At 41.7% G+C, this 12,702-nt stretch overlaps 1 protein-coding gene across 3 annotated transcripts in view; it reads right to left on the bottom strand.

Moving 5' to 3' along the window:
• The window catches only part of MFSD11 (major facilitator superfamily domain containing 11), a 34,859-nt gene that overhangs the window by 20,209 nt on the left and 1,948 nt on the right, over positions 1-12,702 (bottom strand). For 2 of the 3 annotated variants that reach the window (XM_078066149.1, XM_078066151.1), the window contains 6 exons: positions 11,234-11,341; positions 10,430-10,509; positions 10,215-10,311; positions 8,907-8,965; positions 8,237-8,381; positions 2,990-3,030 (listed from right to left, as the gene is read on the bottom strand). In XM_078066149.1, the coding sequence (XP_077922275.1) occupies positions 2,990-3,030; positions 8,237-8,381; positions 8,907-8,965; positions 10,215-10,311; positions 10,430-10,509; positions 11,234-11,341 (530 nt within the window). The remainder of the gene's footprint in view (positions 1-2,989; positions 3,031-8,236; positions 8,382-8,906; positions 8,966-10,214; positions 10,312-10,429; positions 10,510-11,233; positions 11,342-12,702) is intronic. The other variant, XM_078066150.1, reaches the window with a different exon arrangement.

Here is a 12,702-nt window from a genome sequence, read left to right as displayed (position 1 = left end):
TACAACTCCTAGGTACCTACACAGAGCTGTGCAGATGTACATCCACACAAAAACCTGTGCACGGATGTTCAGAGCAGCATTATTTATGATGCCTACAAACAACCCATTCTGCAGAACATGCAAGAACATGGATGAGCCTTGAAACCACGACCAGAAGTAAAACCAAAACCGTAAGTAAGAGAAACATGTCACAGAAGAGCACATATAGTACTATTCTATGTATACAAAATAATATCCAGGATAGGCAAGTCTAGAGACAGAAAGCGGATTAATGTTTGCCTAGGGTGAGGATGGGGGTGGTGGGGAGGAAATGGGGAGTGAATGCTAATGGGTAGAGAAATTCCTTCTGGGGTGAAGAAGAGGTCCTATAATTGACTGTGGTGATGGATGCAGAACCCCGTGAATGTACTAAAGGCCACTGAACTATACACTTTAAATGGGTGATTGTACAGTGTGTGAATTATATTCAATAAACCTATTAAGAGAAAAAATATCATCTAACAGCTTAATGGATCTTCTTCGAGACTTAAAAAAAATTTTTAATAGAAACAAATTTCATTATACATACTATTTTAAAATTTGTTTTCACATAAAAGGCAAATATTTTCTTTTTTTTTTTTTTTAAAGATTTTAATTTATTTGACAGAGAGGAACACAGCGAGAGAGGGAACACAAGCAGGGGGAGTGGGAGAAGGAGAAGCAGGCTTCCCAAGGGGCAGGGAGCCCAACGCAGGGCTCGATCCCAGGATGACCTGAGCTGAAGGCAGACGCTTAACGACTGAGCCACCCAGGCGCCCCGAGAGCAAATATTTTCTAACATTCATCGAGTTCATTTTAACGGCTAGGATAATCTACTGTGTAGAAATACCGATGCCTTGTAGTGAAATATTTCAATTACTTTCAGTTTCTCACTAATATAGACATCTTAGCCATTAAATCTTAACAGAAATTCCTAATTACTTCCTGAGGTATTAGTGGAGTTGCTGGGGTAAACGTACAAACATTTCTAAGGCTTCTGATAACTTGCTGACAAATTGCTCTTCAGAAAATACTACAAATATCCTATCAGCAACGTGGTCTTAGGCATATAAATACCTACTCCCTATAACACGGACCATTATTTTTTTATCTTTTGAAATTTGATGGAAAACTTTCAAATTTGCATTTTATACTTAAGCAAATATCTTCCCTGCCATTTTAACTCTATTAGGTTGTTTTGATAGATGAAGTTTTACAGTTTAAGCAACCAAAGGGCATTCTTTTCCCTTATCGTCTGATCCTTGAAAGGCTTTTTTTTTTTTTATTTTTAAAGAGAGAGGGAACACAAGCAGGGGGAGTGGGAGAGGGAGAAGCAGACTCCCCGCTGAGCAGGGAGCCTGCGATCCCAGGACCCTGAGATCATGACCTGAGCCGAAGGCAGACACTTAACGACTGAGCCACCCAGGTGCCCCTTGAAAGGCTTTTCTTCACCCAATCAGTTTCTTCACTTACTTTTCTAGTTTCAATTTTACATTAACTCTATTTTCCTACACACTCCACTCCCTAACTTTGCTTATCGAAGAGTCTCTTTTATTGTATTTATTGTATTGTGGACGTGGGCCCGATTCTAGAATCCAGTTCCACTGCTCTTTCTATTCCAAAGTGTTCAAATGAATTCACAATTGACTTTAATATTTATTAGGGAAAGTCCTCCTTTTCAAAAATTCTCTTGGCTATTCTGATTTATTCTTCCAGATGGACTTCAGGATTGTTTTAAGACCAAGAAATAAATTTTAAAAAACTTTCTAGAATCCTATCAAACATATACATTCGGTTGAGGAATGAAATGCTTTTCAGATAAGCAGGAGCCTTTTCTTTACAACATGCATCACAGCATCAATAGAGGGAATGTGATGATTAAGAATAAATAAGGGGCACCTGCGTGGCTCAGTCGTTAAGTGTCTGCCTTCAGCTCAGGTCATGGTCCCAGGGTCCTGGGATCGAGTCCCGCATCGGGCTCCCTGCTCGGCGGGAAGCCTGCTTCTCCCTCTCCCACTCCCCCTGCTTGTGTTCCCTCTCTCTCTGTCTCTGACAAGTAAATAAAGAAAATCTTAAAAAAATAAAAAAATAAAAAAGGCGACCACATGAATTCTTGGCTAGAAGTTGTGTGCTTTGTGTCCTCTGACTTAGGCCATGGCTGATTAGATCAAGAACTTGCACCCTAGCCCAAGGCAACCTGTGGGCTACTCACAAGCAGAGCGTGTAAGGCCAAGGGGCCTAACTCAAACAACATGGCCCCTAAAAGGCTGCTCCCCACTAGACAGTGGTCAGAGTCTCTCCTTGGGAGAAAAAGAGGCTGAGAGAGCTACAGGCAGAAGCAAAGAAGTGGCCCACATCAGGCCTTATGAGACCCAGAAGCCATGTTTGCCGGTTTCTGAAGGAACCACAAGACGGCCGTTACGGGAATCATTGGCTTTGCCTGTCACAGTCAGGGCTCGGATCGCAGCTCAGCAGTGTGCTAACTATCTGACCTTGGGTAAATAATTTCTTTAGCTAAGTCTCAATTCTCTCTTGTATAAAATGGAGAGAATGGTAGGTGTGTGTTCTAGGATACTCACAGAGCGGTTGTGAGACTAACACAAAATAAACACGTAGGGAGGCGTAGCCAGGAAGAACCCTCCGCAGACAAGCCCAACTGTTCTTCCAAACTCAGTTCTGAGGAGATGGTCTGTGTGTCCTCACTGCCTTGTCAAGCACCAGTCCCTGAGCTCTCTGCACCTCCCTGTGTCTCCCCCGAACTGCACCAGGCCGGGCAGTCAGGTTCCCGTCCATCCTGCACACACCCCAGTTAGACCCTGGCTGAGACGACTACTGAACTGCAGAGCCGCATACCTGGAAGAACAAAAACACTGGAGGATCGTCAATCCAAAGTTACTGGGGAAAGGGGGAAAAGCAAATGTTGTAGCTGTTCCCGAACAGCTCTTGCACTTCCGACACAGAAAATACTTACTGAACGCATCTACTGCTTTTCCCATAGTGCTCTGCGCAGACCTGAAAAAATAAAACAAAATATCGAAGTGTTTTCCCCTGAAAACTGAAAAGAGATAAAATGCTATCATATTTTCATTGACGTTCGTCAAAGCTCCGTCCTCTATATGGTCTGGCAAACATTTCCATTGCCTGCAATGCTCCTCGCTCCGGGGTGTCCCTCTGGGACCCCATCCTTGCCTCAGAGAACAAGGTGAAAGCGCCACCTGGGTGACCCTTTATTAACAGCCGAACACAATTCTCTCATACTAAGCTGAAAGCACACAGCCACGCGTGTCCTTCTCAGAAAGGATACTTCAGGCAGGACAGAAATCTCCTCCACCCTGCTATACTCATACTGTAAAAACACCTTGTAAGAACTCAATCTCCCTCCACTCTGACTCCTTCAAAACTAAGTTGTGCAGGGTGCAAACTCTTCAAAAGCGACGCCAGCACCTATGCTCCACAGCTGGGTGCGGGAGAAGCTGGGGTCAAAAATGTGGGCTTCAGAGTCTGCGCTGTGCTCGGCCACTTCTTCGTCATATGGTTTTTAGACAAGTTACTCCATGCCTCCAAGTTTCACTTCCCCATTTATAAAATAGGGGTGCTACCACTTAACCAAAAGAATTTAATGAGACCATGTAGCTTAAGTATAAGTTGTTTAATGTGATTATGCTAAAGACATTTATAAAAGATTACGTTTCTTACTCTGCCTGCCGATAGGGTAATATCTACTCCTCTGCCATCTTTAAATATTTTTACGAAAAAGAAAAAAAAAAAAGAAACCTCATAGAGATCTATCTGACTTATATAAATGAATTAGCGACACAAAAAAGGTAGTCTGTTCTAACCAATAGGAAAAACCTTTTTTCCCCCACCATAAAAACTCACGTCTTCCCTGGAAGCAAAAACTCTTTAGACTCCAAGTAACTGATAGTACTCTTGTAGTTGGATAGGATCAGGTATAGGATTCTGGTATTTTATATTTCAAGCCCCAAATAAGTAGGAACCAATTTATATACTCTATAGACTATTAAAATACAATTAAGCCAGCCAGCACTCAGGTGCAAATCATTCCCCATTCAATTCAGTGAGATATTAAAGGGAGCCATTTCTAGTAGGATACTAAAATAAGACGATCCCCACGTCCTGCGAGGATGGAGGGCACAGAGTGAGATCACATTCAATCCCTCTCAAACCCTCCAATACCTTCCCATTTCACTTACCGCTCTAAGGTCTCGACTTTGGAGGGTAGCAGAACGTGCCACCCCAAAACATGCTTTAGTATATTGATTATGTTGAGCTGTAGGCACTCAAAAAACAGCAAATATGGGTACAGGCTTTCTTTGAGCTCCCCTCATCTGCCTAAAGAAAGAGCCTCCAAAAGGAACTCAACTGTTATAAATCACCTCTGGGAGTCTCATCAGACAGGGAAGACCGGCTCTTGTCATAAGAGAGGAGGCCAGCCACCGATGGTACGTCACAAGCTATCCTATCTCCCATCTATTCTTCTACGGGTCTGCTCATCCTTCCATAAAATCATTTACTCTCCTGTAAGAGGCCTCCATTCCTCCTCCCCTTTCCCTATTTAGATAGTATATAGAGCCTAAATTCTAAGCCAGCCTAGGGAATTACTCACTCTCCCCTGGGCTTCCTTCATGTATACATGAGGAACATGTGTGAATAAACTTCTGATTGCTTTTTCTTCTTATTAATCTTTATTACAGGGGGTCTCAACTGAGAACACAGGAGAGGGAAGGGAAAAGTATTTTTCATCCCCTACAACTTAAATGTTACCTTCTCAGCCTTCCCCAGCAACTCCATCTGTAATTTTACATATATACATATACGTATATATATGTGTGTATTACATATAAATAACTGTTATAGTATTAAATTGCAAGCCAGCCCCCCACCTCCAGCCCGTACTTCTATACCCTCCTCTCCTTTACATTTCTATTTTCTAATACCAGATGGCTAAGACGTAAGGGTTCTTTTGGGGGGTAATAAAAATATTCTAACATTTGTTGTGGCGATGAACACACACTTCTGTGAATATCCTAAAAGTCACTGAATTATACTTTTTTTTTTTTGAGAGAGCATGAGCATGGGGGTGGGAGGGGAAAGGGAGAAAGAGAACCTTAAGCAGGTTATATGCCCAGCACAGAGCCCAATGCAGGGCTCAATCTCAGAACGCTGAGATCACAACCTGAGCCAAAATCAAGAGTCAGACCCTTAACCAACTGAGCCACCCAGGCACCTCTGAACTGTACACTTTATTTTTATTTTTTTAAAGATTTTATTTATTTATTTGACAGAGAGAGACACAGCGAGAGAGGGAACACAAGCTAGGGGGAGTGGGAGAGGGAGAAGCAGGCTTCCCGCTGAGCAGGGAGCCCAATGTGGGGCTCCATCCCAGGACCCTGGGATCATGACCTGAGCTGAAGGCAGACGCTTAACGACTGAGCCACCCAGGCACCCCTGAACTGTACACTTTAAATGGGTAAATTGTACAGCATGTGAATTATAGCTCAATAAAAACTGTTTTTAAAAAGAATTCCTACTTCCCTCTCACCCACTAGAAAGCTCCACGAATGCACGAACATCTCTCTGTTTGTTCAACAAAACACCCTGCAAACAATGCCTGGAATAGACACTCAAATATAGACTGAAGGGAGGGAGGGAAGGAGGGGCCAGAGACGCAACTGCCAAGAAAGAAATTCCTAGAGATCACCCAGCTCACAGGGCCTCACACATGCAAATTACACATAAGGGGGCCACTCAGGTAGGACACTGAGCTGCCTTTTTGCATCCTCAAATCATCTTAAGGCCTTTAGTGGAATCCTTTAAAATCAGATCCTACTTTTTCCTTCAATGGCTTTTTTTTTTTTTCTTTTTGAGGGCAATTTGGGGGCAGAGGGAGAGAGAGAATCTCAAGCAGAACCCCCTCCTGCCCCTGTGCTGAGAGCAGAGCCTGACACTGGGCTTGATCTCAGGACACTGAGATCATGACCTGAGCCCAAAATCAAGAGTCGGATGCTCAACTAAGCCACCCAGGCACCACCCTTCAATGGCTTCTAATCACACCAAGAACAGAACCTGCGCTCCTGCACAGCCCCCCAGAATCGATTCCCTGACTACTGCAGATACTCCTACTTCCACTCCCTCCCTGTGCCGAGTCCCATGGACCTCCCTGCAGCCCTGGCACCCACCGCACCCCTTCCCACCACCTGGCCCTGGCAATGGCCATCAGCTGATCGTCCCTCCTCACCAGTCAGGCCTCAGGGAGCCACCCAGCCCTCCATCACCTCCCCCTTTCGCTGCCTTCTCGAGCACTTACTTTGCGGTTTTACATGTGTATTATCTACACCCCCTCCGAAATTAAGTCACACAAGAACAGGGACTTATCTGTCTTGTTCACTGCTGTATCCCTCAGGTTTAGAAGGGGGCTGGCACAGGGTCTGTGCTATTTATAGAATAACGACAAGAAAGCTTCAAGTTTGGGAGACAATTCAGGGAGAGAAAACGCTGAAAGGACAGAGCAATACTCCTCAGCACTGCACCTTATCAGTTATACAATCCTCTATCTATCCACGAAGTTCCTTGAAAACAGGTGGGCTGTATTTGTCTGCACAGCACCAACATCTGACATTTGCTAAACGAACAGGTGTTTTAATTTTTGCTGAATCTGTGGTATTCATCTTCATAGAATCCTTCTCCAATATGTTAGTTTATGATTAAAAATATATACACATAGTTGATGTTATAAATATGTATCATATAGATACATACGTGTTCAAATCAAAGGTAACACCTCTCCTTTTATTTTTATTTATTTACATATTTTTTTAAAGATTTTGTTTATTTATTCATGAGGACAGAGAGAGAGAAAGAGAGAAGCAGGCTTCCCGCGGAGCAGAGAGCCTGATGTGGGGCTCGATCCCAGGACCCTGGGATCATGACCTGAGCTAAAGGCAGACACTTAACCGACTGAACCAAGGCGCCCCTCTCTTTTGCTTTAAACAAACTTAGTGAAATTTTGAATGCTTAATGATCCTCTGACAGGAGGATTTTAGGCCTTTTGGGGATTAACAAGGCAGCACAGAATGCTCAGTGCCAACGTTTTAACAATAGATAAAAGGCTATAAGGTAATCTTCATAATTTACTGATTCAGAAGCCAAGCAAAACGAGACTGGCAAAGATTTCTCATTTCCCTTTCCTCAAACCTAGATAATACCTGCAGAGAAATTGTCTGTGATATTTTAGTTTTACTTATAATTGAAACAGGTTCAAGGTAGTTTACAGTTTTTAGAAAAACACAGGGCTATACACCTCTTTCCCCATTTGGACTACTTTGGGGAAGAGCACGCACGTAAGTTAGGGCCAAAACCCAGCACTGTGCACAGGAGCATGGGTGTAACTGAGGATCTTCAAGGACAACTGTTGATGGCCCTGCCCCTCACACTCGCCACAGGAATGGGGATATTTTAGGGTTGGGTCAGAGACAGTAACAGAGGGCAAAGACTGTCTTCTATTTAACTTTATAAGCCCGCATCTTTGTACATTAAAACACACGGGATGCCGGCTGAACTGAAAGAGGAAATCGAGGCCCAGAGAAATAAGGGGATTATGGCTACGTCCAGGGTCATACAGCTTGTCAGCCACAACCTGGGATTAGACTCAAATCCCCTGCTTCTCCTTTCCTTTCCCTTCCTTCTCCCCACAACTCCCCTTTTGTCTTCCTTCTCTTCTGATTGGCTTTGAAACCTTTCCCTCGGCTCCTGGCCGGCTCAGTCAGTAGAGCCTGCAACTTTAAAAAAAAAGACTTGAGAGAGAGCGAGCAGGAGCAAGCACATGTGCCTGAGGGGGGGCAGGGAGAGGGAGAGAACCTTCAGCAGACTCCCCGCTCAGGGAGCGCAGAGCCAGAGGTGGGGCTCAACCCCAGGACCCTGAGATCATGACCTGAACTGAAATCAAGAGTTGGACACTTAACCGACTGAGCCACCCAGGTGCCCTGAGCCTGTGACTCTTGATCTCAGGGTTGTGAGTTTGAGGCCCACGTTGGGGGTGGAGCCTACTTAAAATAAAGAAATAAATAAAAATAAAACTTTTTCCTCCTGTCTGCCCAATGCTGGATATCAGTTAAGGCTGCAAAAAGGTTGGAAATCTCTAAACTACATCAACTCAAAATACATTTTCAAATAAAAAGGAATGTTGCCAACTTCTTACTCGTTGACTTCCAGGTCCTGGTCATCAGAAGACTCATCTTCTCCTAGGACGTTTTCAGAATCTGGCTGCCGAATGAGAAAGAAAAGAACTGTCCCCACGAGGCTAATCACTGTCAGGGCAATAAACACTGTTCTTCGGTCACTCTCTAGAGAAAAAAAGAAGAAAGCTGATAGCACTGGCCATGCAAACAATTCAAGTTGGTGTTATGTTCAGAGGTTGTTGAAAATCATCCAAACATTTCTTTGTTAAATGTTTACTTTATAAATTAGTGAAAATCTCAAACAAGAAACTCAATGGAATACCTCCACCTTTGTCTTTCAGTTAAAGAAATACTAATAAGCCAAAAGAAAAACGGCACAAGAAATTAATCATATTGTTTTAACCAAAGAAGCGTACAGACAAAACAAGGGTTCAAAAGTCTAACAAGCGACTAGTATGCTCATACACAGCATAACCTTCTCCTATACCTTGAGCTGCTTAAAGCATAGTCATAAACTAAAATCCTAGCTTAATAATATAATATAAGGAAAAAAGTTACTACAGATGAAAATCTGAGAGGACTTAAGGCAGCAAGGTTCATTAGAACAATCTGAACAGAGCAATAATGGATATTTTGTGAAACTATTATCTTTCGAACATGTGTGAATAAAGCAAAGTGAATAACACAAACCTGATATTTGAGTTTTCCCCTGCCAAGCAAAATATATGTAGAGATTTCCGAAGAACAAGCTGCGGGAAGAAAAGGGAGGACAGGATGTTGAGGATTTATTTCCATATTTACAGTTTGTAGAGCAGTTTTTCCATTATTTGTTAAAAAGTGAAAGAGAAAAAGATTTTTTAAGCATATATAATTTTAAAAGTATTTACCTGCCCTAGATTATTTAAAAGTATCGACTCCACCCTAACTCTTTCTGAAAAACTGACCCAGATGGAATTTAGTCTCCTTCCACGTGACAGTGACCTGATTCCGCCTGAACCGCCCTTCAAAGACTTGACTCTCTTTGAACCATGTGATTTATTGGGACTCTGGAAATGACTACTTGGAAACACGCTTATGCTACTTCTCAAATTCTGTATTTTAAAGAATCTATGGGGGAAAAAAAATTCATGATTCAGATACCTGCATCTAATCAGATACTTTAGCATACTTTCCCAAAGAAGGAATCGTTTGCCTACACTCTGGTTTCTTAATATACATCCCCTTACAACTAAACATCTGCATTTATGAAGATTTATCAATACCACAATTTTAGGTAATATCCACGAGGGTAAATCCTCAGGACAGATTCCACGACAGAATGACCATTCTTGCTTTTTTACTTAGGAAATATAGAACATGTTGTATCATTCAGCCCTGATATAATTAGTCTCATTTAAAATTTTTTTTTTAAAGTTCACTTATTTTTAAGTAATCTCTACACCCAACACGTGGCTCGAACTCACGACCTTGAGATCAAGAGTCACATGCTCCCCTGACTGAGCCAGCCAGGCGCCCCTCACTTTTGAATTTTAATATATTCGTTAATAGCTATCAGTTATTCGTTAATAGCTATCAATATGCAGCTCAGTGGGAAGGATGTGGTCTTTGGAATCCAGATAAGGATGGTTTAAATCAGGTAAGTTACTTCACTTTTAAGCCTCTGTTTTCTCATCTGTAGAACACAGATTATACCTTCTGGTCTCATGAGGTGGTGAGGATTACTGAGATTTAGTAATGAAGCCAACAGTCCCTGCCTGAAATATAGCAGATGCTAAATACATTATGGTTAACATGATTTTCTCTTTACTAATCACGAGTCCCAATTAGGCAGGTCCATGCATTTCATGCAATTTTATAAAACGTTAAATCCGTATCATATGCAGCTAGGAACTCAAGTCATGGAACACAGAAGACTGGAATTTTCAACACAACAAAGATCTAAAAAAATGGTGTGACAAAAGAATTAAAGGAAAGACTGAGCTCCAGAAGGATTATTACCTAGATTGTAAGAGTGCCCAGAAAATTCCACTGTTTCTCCCAATAGTATGCTCATCTGAATTTATTGTCAGGCAATTTCCTTGTGCTGTCCAAAGCACTGAAATTCAAACCAAAAGTTTGTCAAGGGAATGAAATCACTTGGCTTCACAAATGAAACACATGATACTCTTAAATAAATCCCAGAAGACAGAGAAAATAAACATCGAAATGCTTACCGGCAGCTGCAATTCCAATGAAAACAGAGGCTGTGTAGAAGGACCATGGGAGAGGCTGGATAAAAACGGCAATGTACATGCTAAAATGTAACAGGTCAACGCATTACGGTCAAACAATACCTCATATAGAATGCCAATTATGCCTTCTAGGAATCTGTTCTGAGAATTCTCTTTTTTTAAAAGTCAATCTGTAAAGGACTTCTCCAACACTAGCTAAAGTGTTGGGGGGAAAGAGGACAAATGTGACCTACTCATTTCTTAATTTACTATTCTGAATTTGTAAGATCGGACATTGAACGAGGGTTTGCAACTGGCCTTTGCCAATAGCTCGGCACGGGCTGGGACTGTCATTCTACAACCCAGAAAAAAAGCTTAGTTATCTCGGTTGAATTCCTGTTAATCAACTTGATATAAAATAAGATTATTTCACGGGAAGTTCTTTTCAACTCTCATAGAAAGAAAAAAATAGAGATATCTATTTTTACGAATAGTAAGATGAAAGGAAGTATGCACACATGCCACCACATTAAAACAACATGGTATCCCTAGGCATCAAGGAGAGAACCAAATCCCTAAAATACCGCCTGTATTCTATTCAATCCAAGTCGGCAATTTTTTTTTTTTACGTAATCTCTGCACCCAACGTGGGGCTCGAACCTACAACCCAAAGATCGAGTGTCACATGGCTTTCTGACTGAGCCAGCCATGCACCCCCAAATCAGCAATCTCTTGTGAAAAGTTTACTATATGCTTGGAAGGTGCTGAGGGTGTTTGGATTAAATGAAAGAAAATCGCACTACTCACCTGTAAAATAAACCACTTGCAAACATAGAAAGCTGAGGTCCTATAATGGCAACCACTGATGGTGTAATCAAATTTGAAGCAGAGAACACTCCATATATAATTGCCATGCTGTACACATAACACATAAAAGGAAAAAACAAAACCCTTGAATCACTGTCTCAAAAGTGCGTTTTTTCAAATCCACTTAGAGTCTATAGATTTTTTTTGCCATAAACATTCATTTCTTTAGCTGGAATTAACAATAATTCTATCATTAAGCTGAATCCTATAATGAGGCTTTCACTTATACAAAATCTTGAAGTCTCATCAAATTTCCCTTTGAATCAGCTTGCCTTGGACAATATGCTTTTAATGGACTGGTAAATTATAATAACAGCTAACATATAACATGTAACAGACACCGAGCCAAGCGTTTTATGTATGTTTTCTTTATTAAATCTGACAGCTCTATAAAGATAGTATTATTATTATTATCCTCACTCTACAGAAAACGGAAACACAGAGGGGTTAAGTTACTTGCCAAAAGTCCAGCTAGATAGCTGGTGAATGGTGGAGCCAGAATCCCATCCCTGGTCATCTCACCCCAGAGGCCCTAGTCAACGAGTCTGCTCTACAAACTTAGTTTACAACTCCTGGCAACTGCATGAAATTTCACTGTTATAAATGACAAGCACAGAGTTATCACTTCCTTAAACCAGAACTTATTTAACTCAATCTAATGGTCTCTTCTGAACATTATTCAGCTACTATAGACCCAGCCCTAGTACATACATCTTGTAGCAAAGTATGACTAAAACCATTTTGAGGGTCCTGAATTCATTTACTGGACACTATTTACAAACCCAAAGTAAATTATTCTTTGGCCTTTATGATCCTCTCAAACAGTAAAGGTTCTCTGGAATTGAAGACAAAGCTCTACTAAAAACTGTGGTATTGTTAAACACTTTAAAAATGGACATTTGGGGCGCCTGGGTGGCTCAGTTGGTTAAGCGGCTGCCTTCGGCTCGGGTCATGATCCCAGGGTCCTGGGATCGAGCCCCGCGTCGGGCTCCCTGCTCAGTGGAGAGTCTGGTTCTCCCTCTCCCTCTGCCTGCCTCTCTGCCTACTTGTGCTCTCGCTCTATCTCTCTGTCAAATAAATAAATAAAATCTAAATAAATAAATAAATAAAAATAAAAAATGGACATTAGCACCCATTTATTCTCAAATATCATATATAAGATCAGGTTTAGGATAGGTAATAAAGAACCAAATAAGAGTTGTGGGGAAGGGGGGGATGTTGGTCAGCATCTAATAGTTAACTGCAGAGAAATTAAGAAACCCGTATGTGCTTATATCCATGTGTGCATTACACTCCCAGCTTCAGTCACAATGTACTAGTGACTCAGGAAGGTCTTTTCACTTTATTTTCTCTGTGAAAGTGAGACTAAACACCTTAACAAAAATCTAAAAGCTCCTGATGACAGTATG

This window comes from Halichoerus grypus, chromosome 2, assembly GCF_964656455.1.
Source record: "Halichoerus grypus chromosome 2, mHalGry1.hap1.1, whole genome shotgun sequence".
Classification (NCBI taxonomy): Eukaryota; Metazoa; Chordata; class Mammalia; order Carnivora; family Phocidae; genus Halichoerus; species Halichoerus grypus.
Note: the sequence above shows the minus strand (reverse complement) of the source record. Positions and strands in the feature narration are given on the sequence as shown.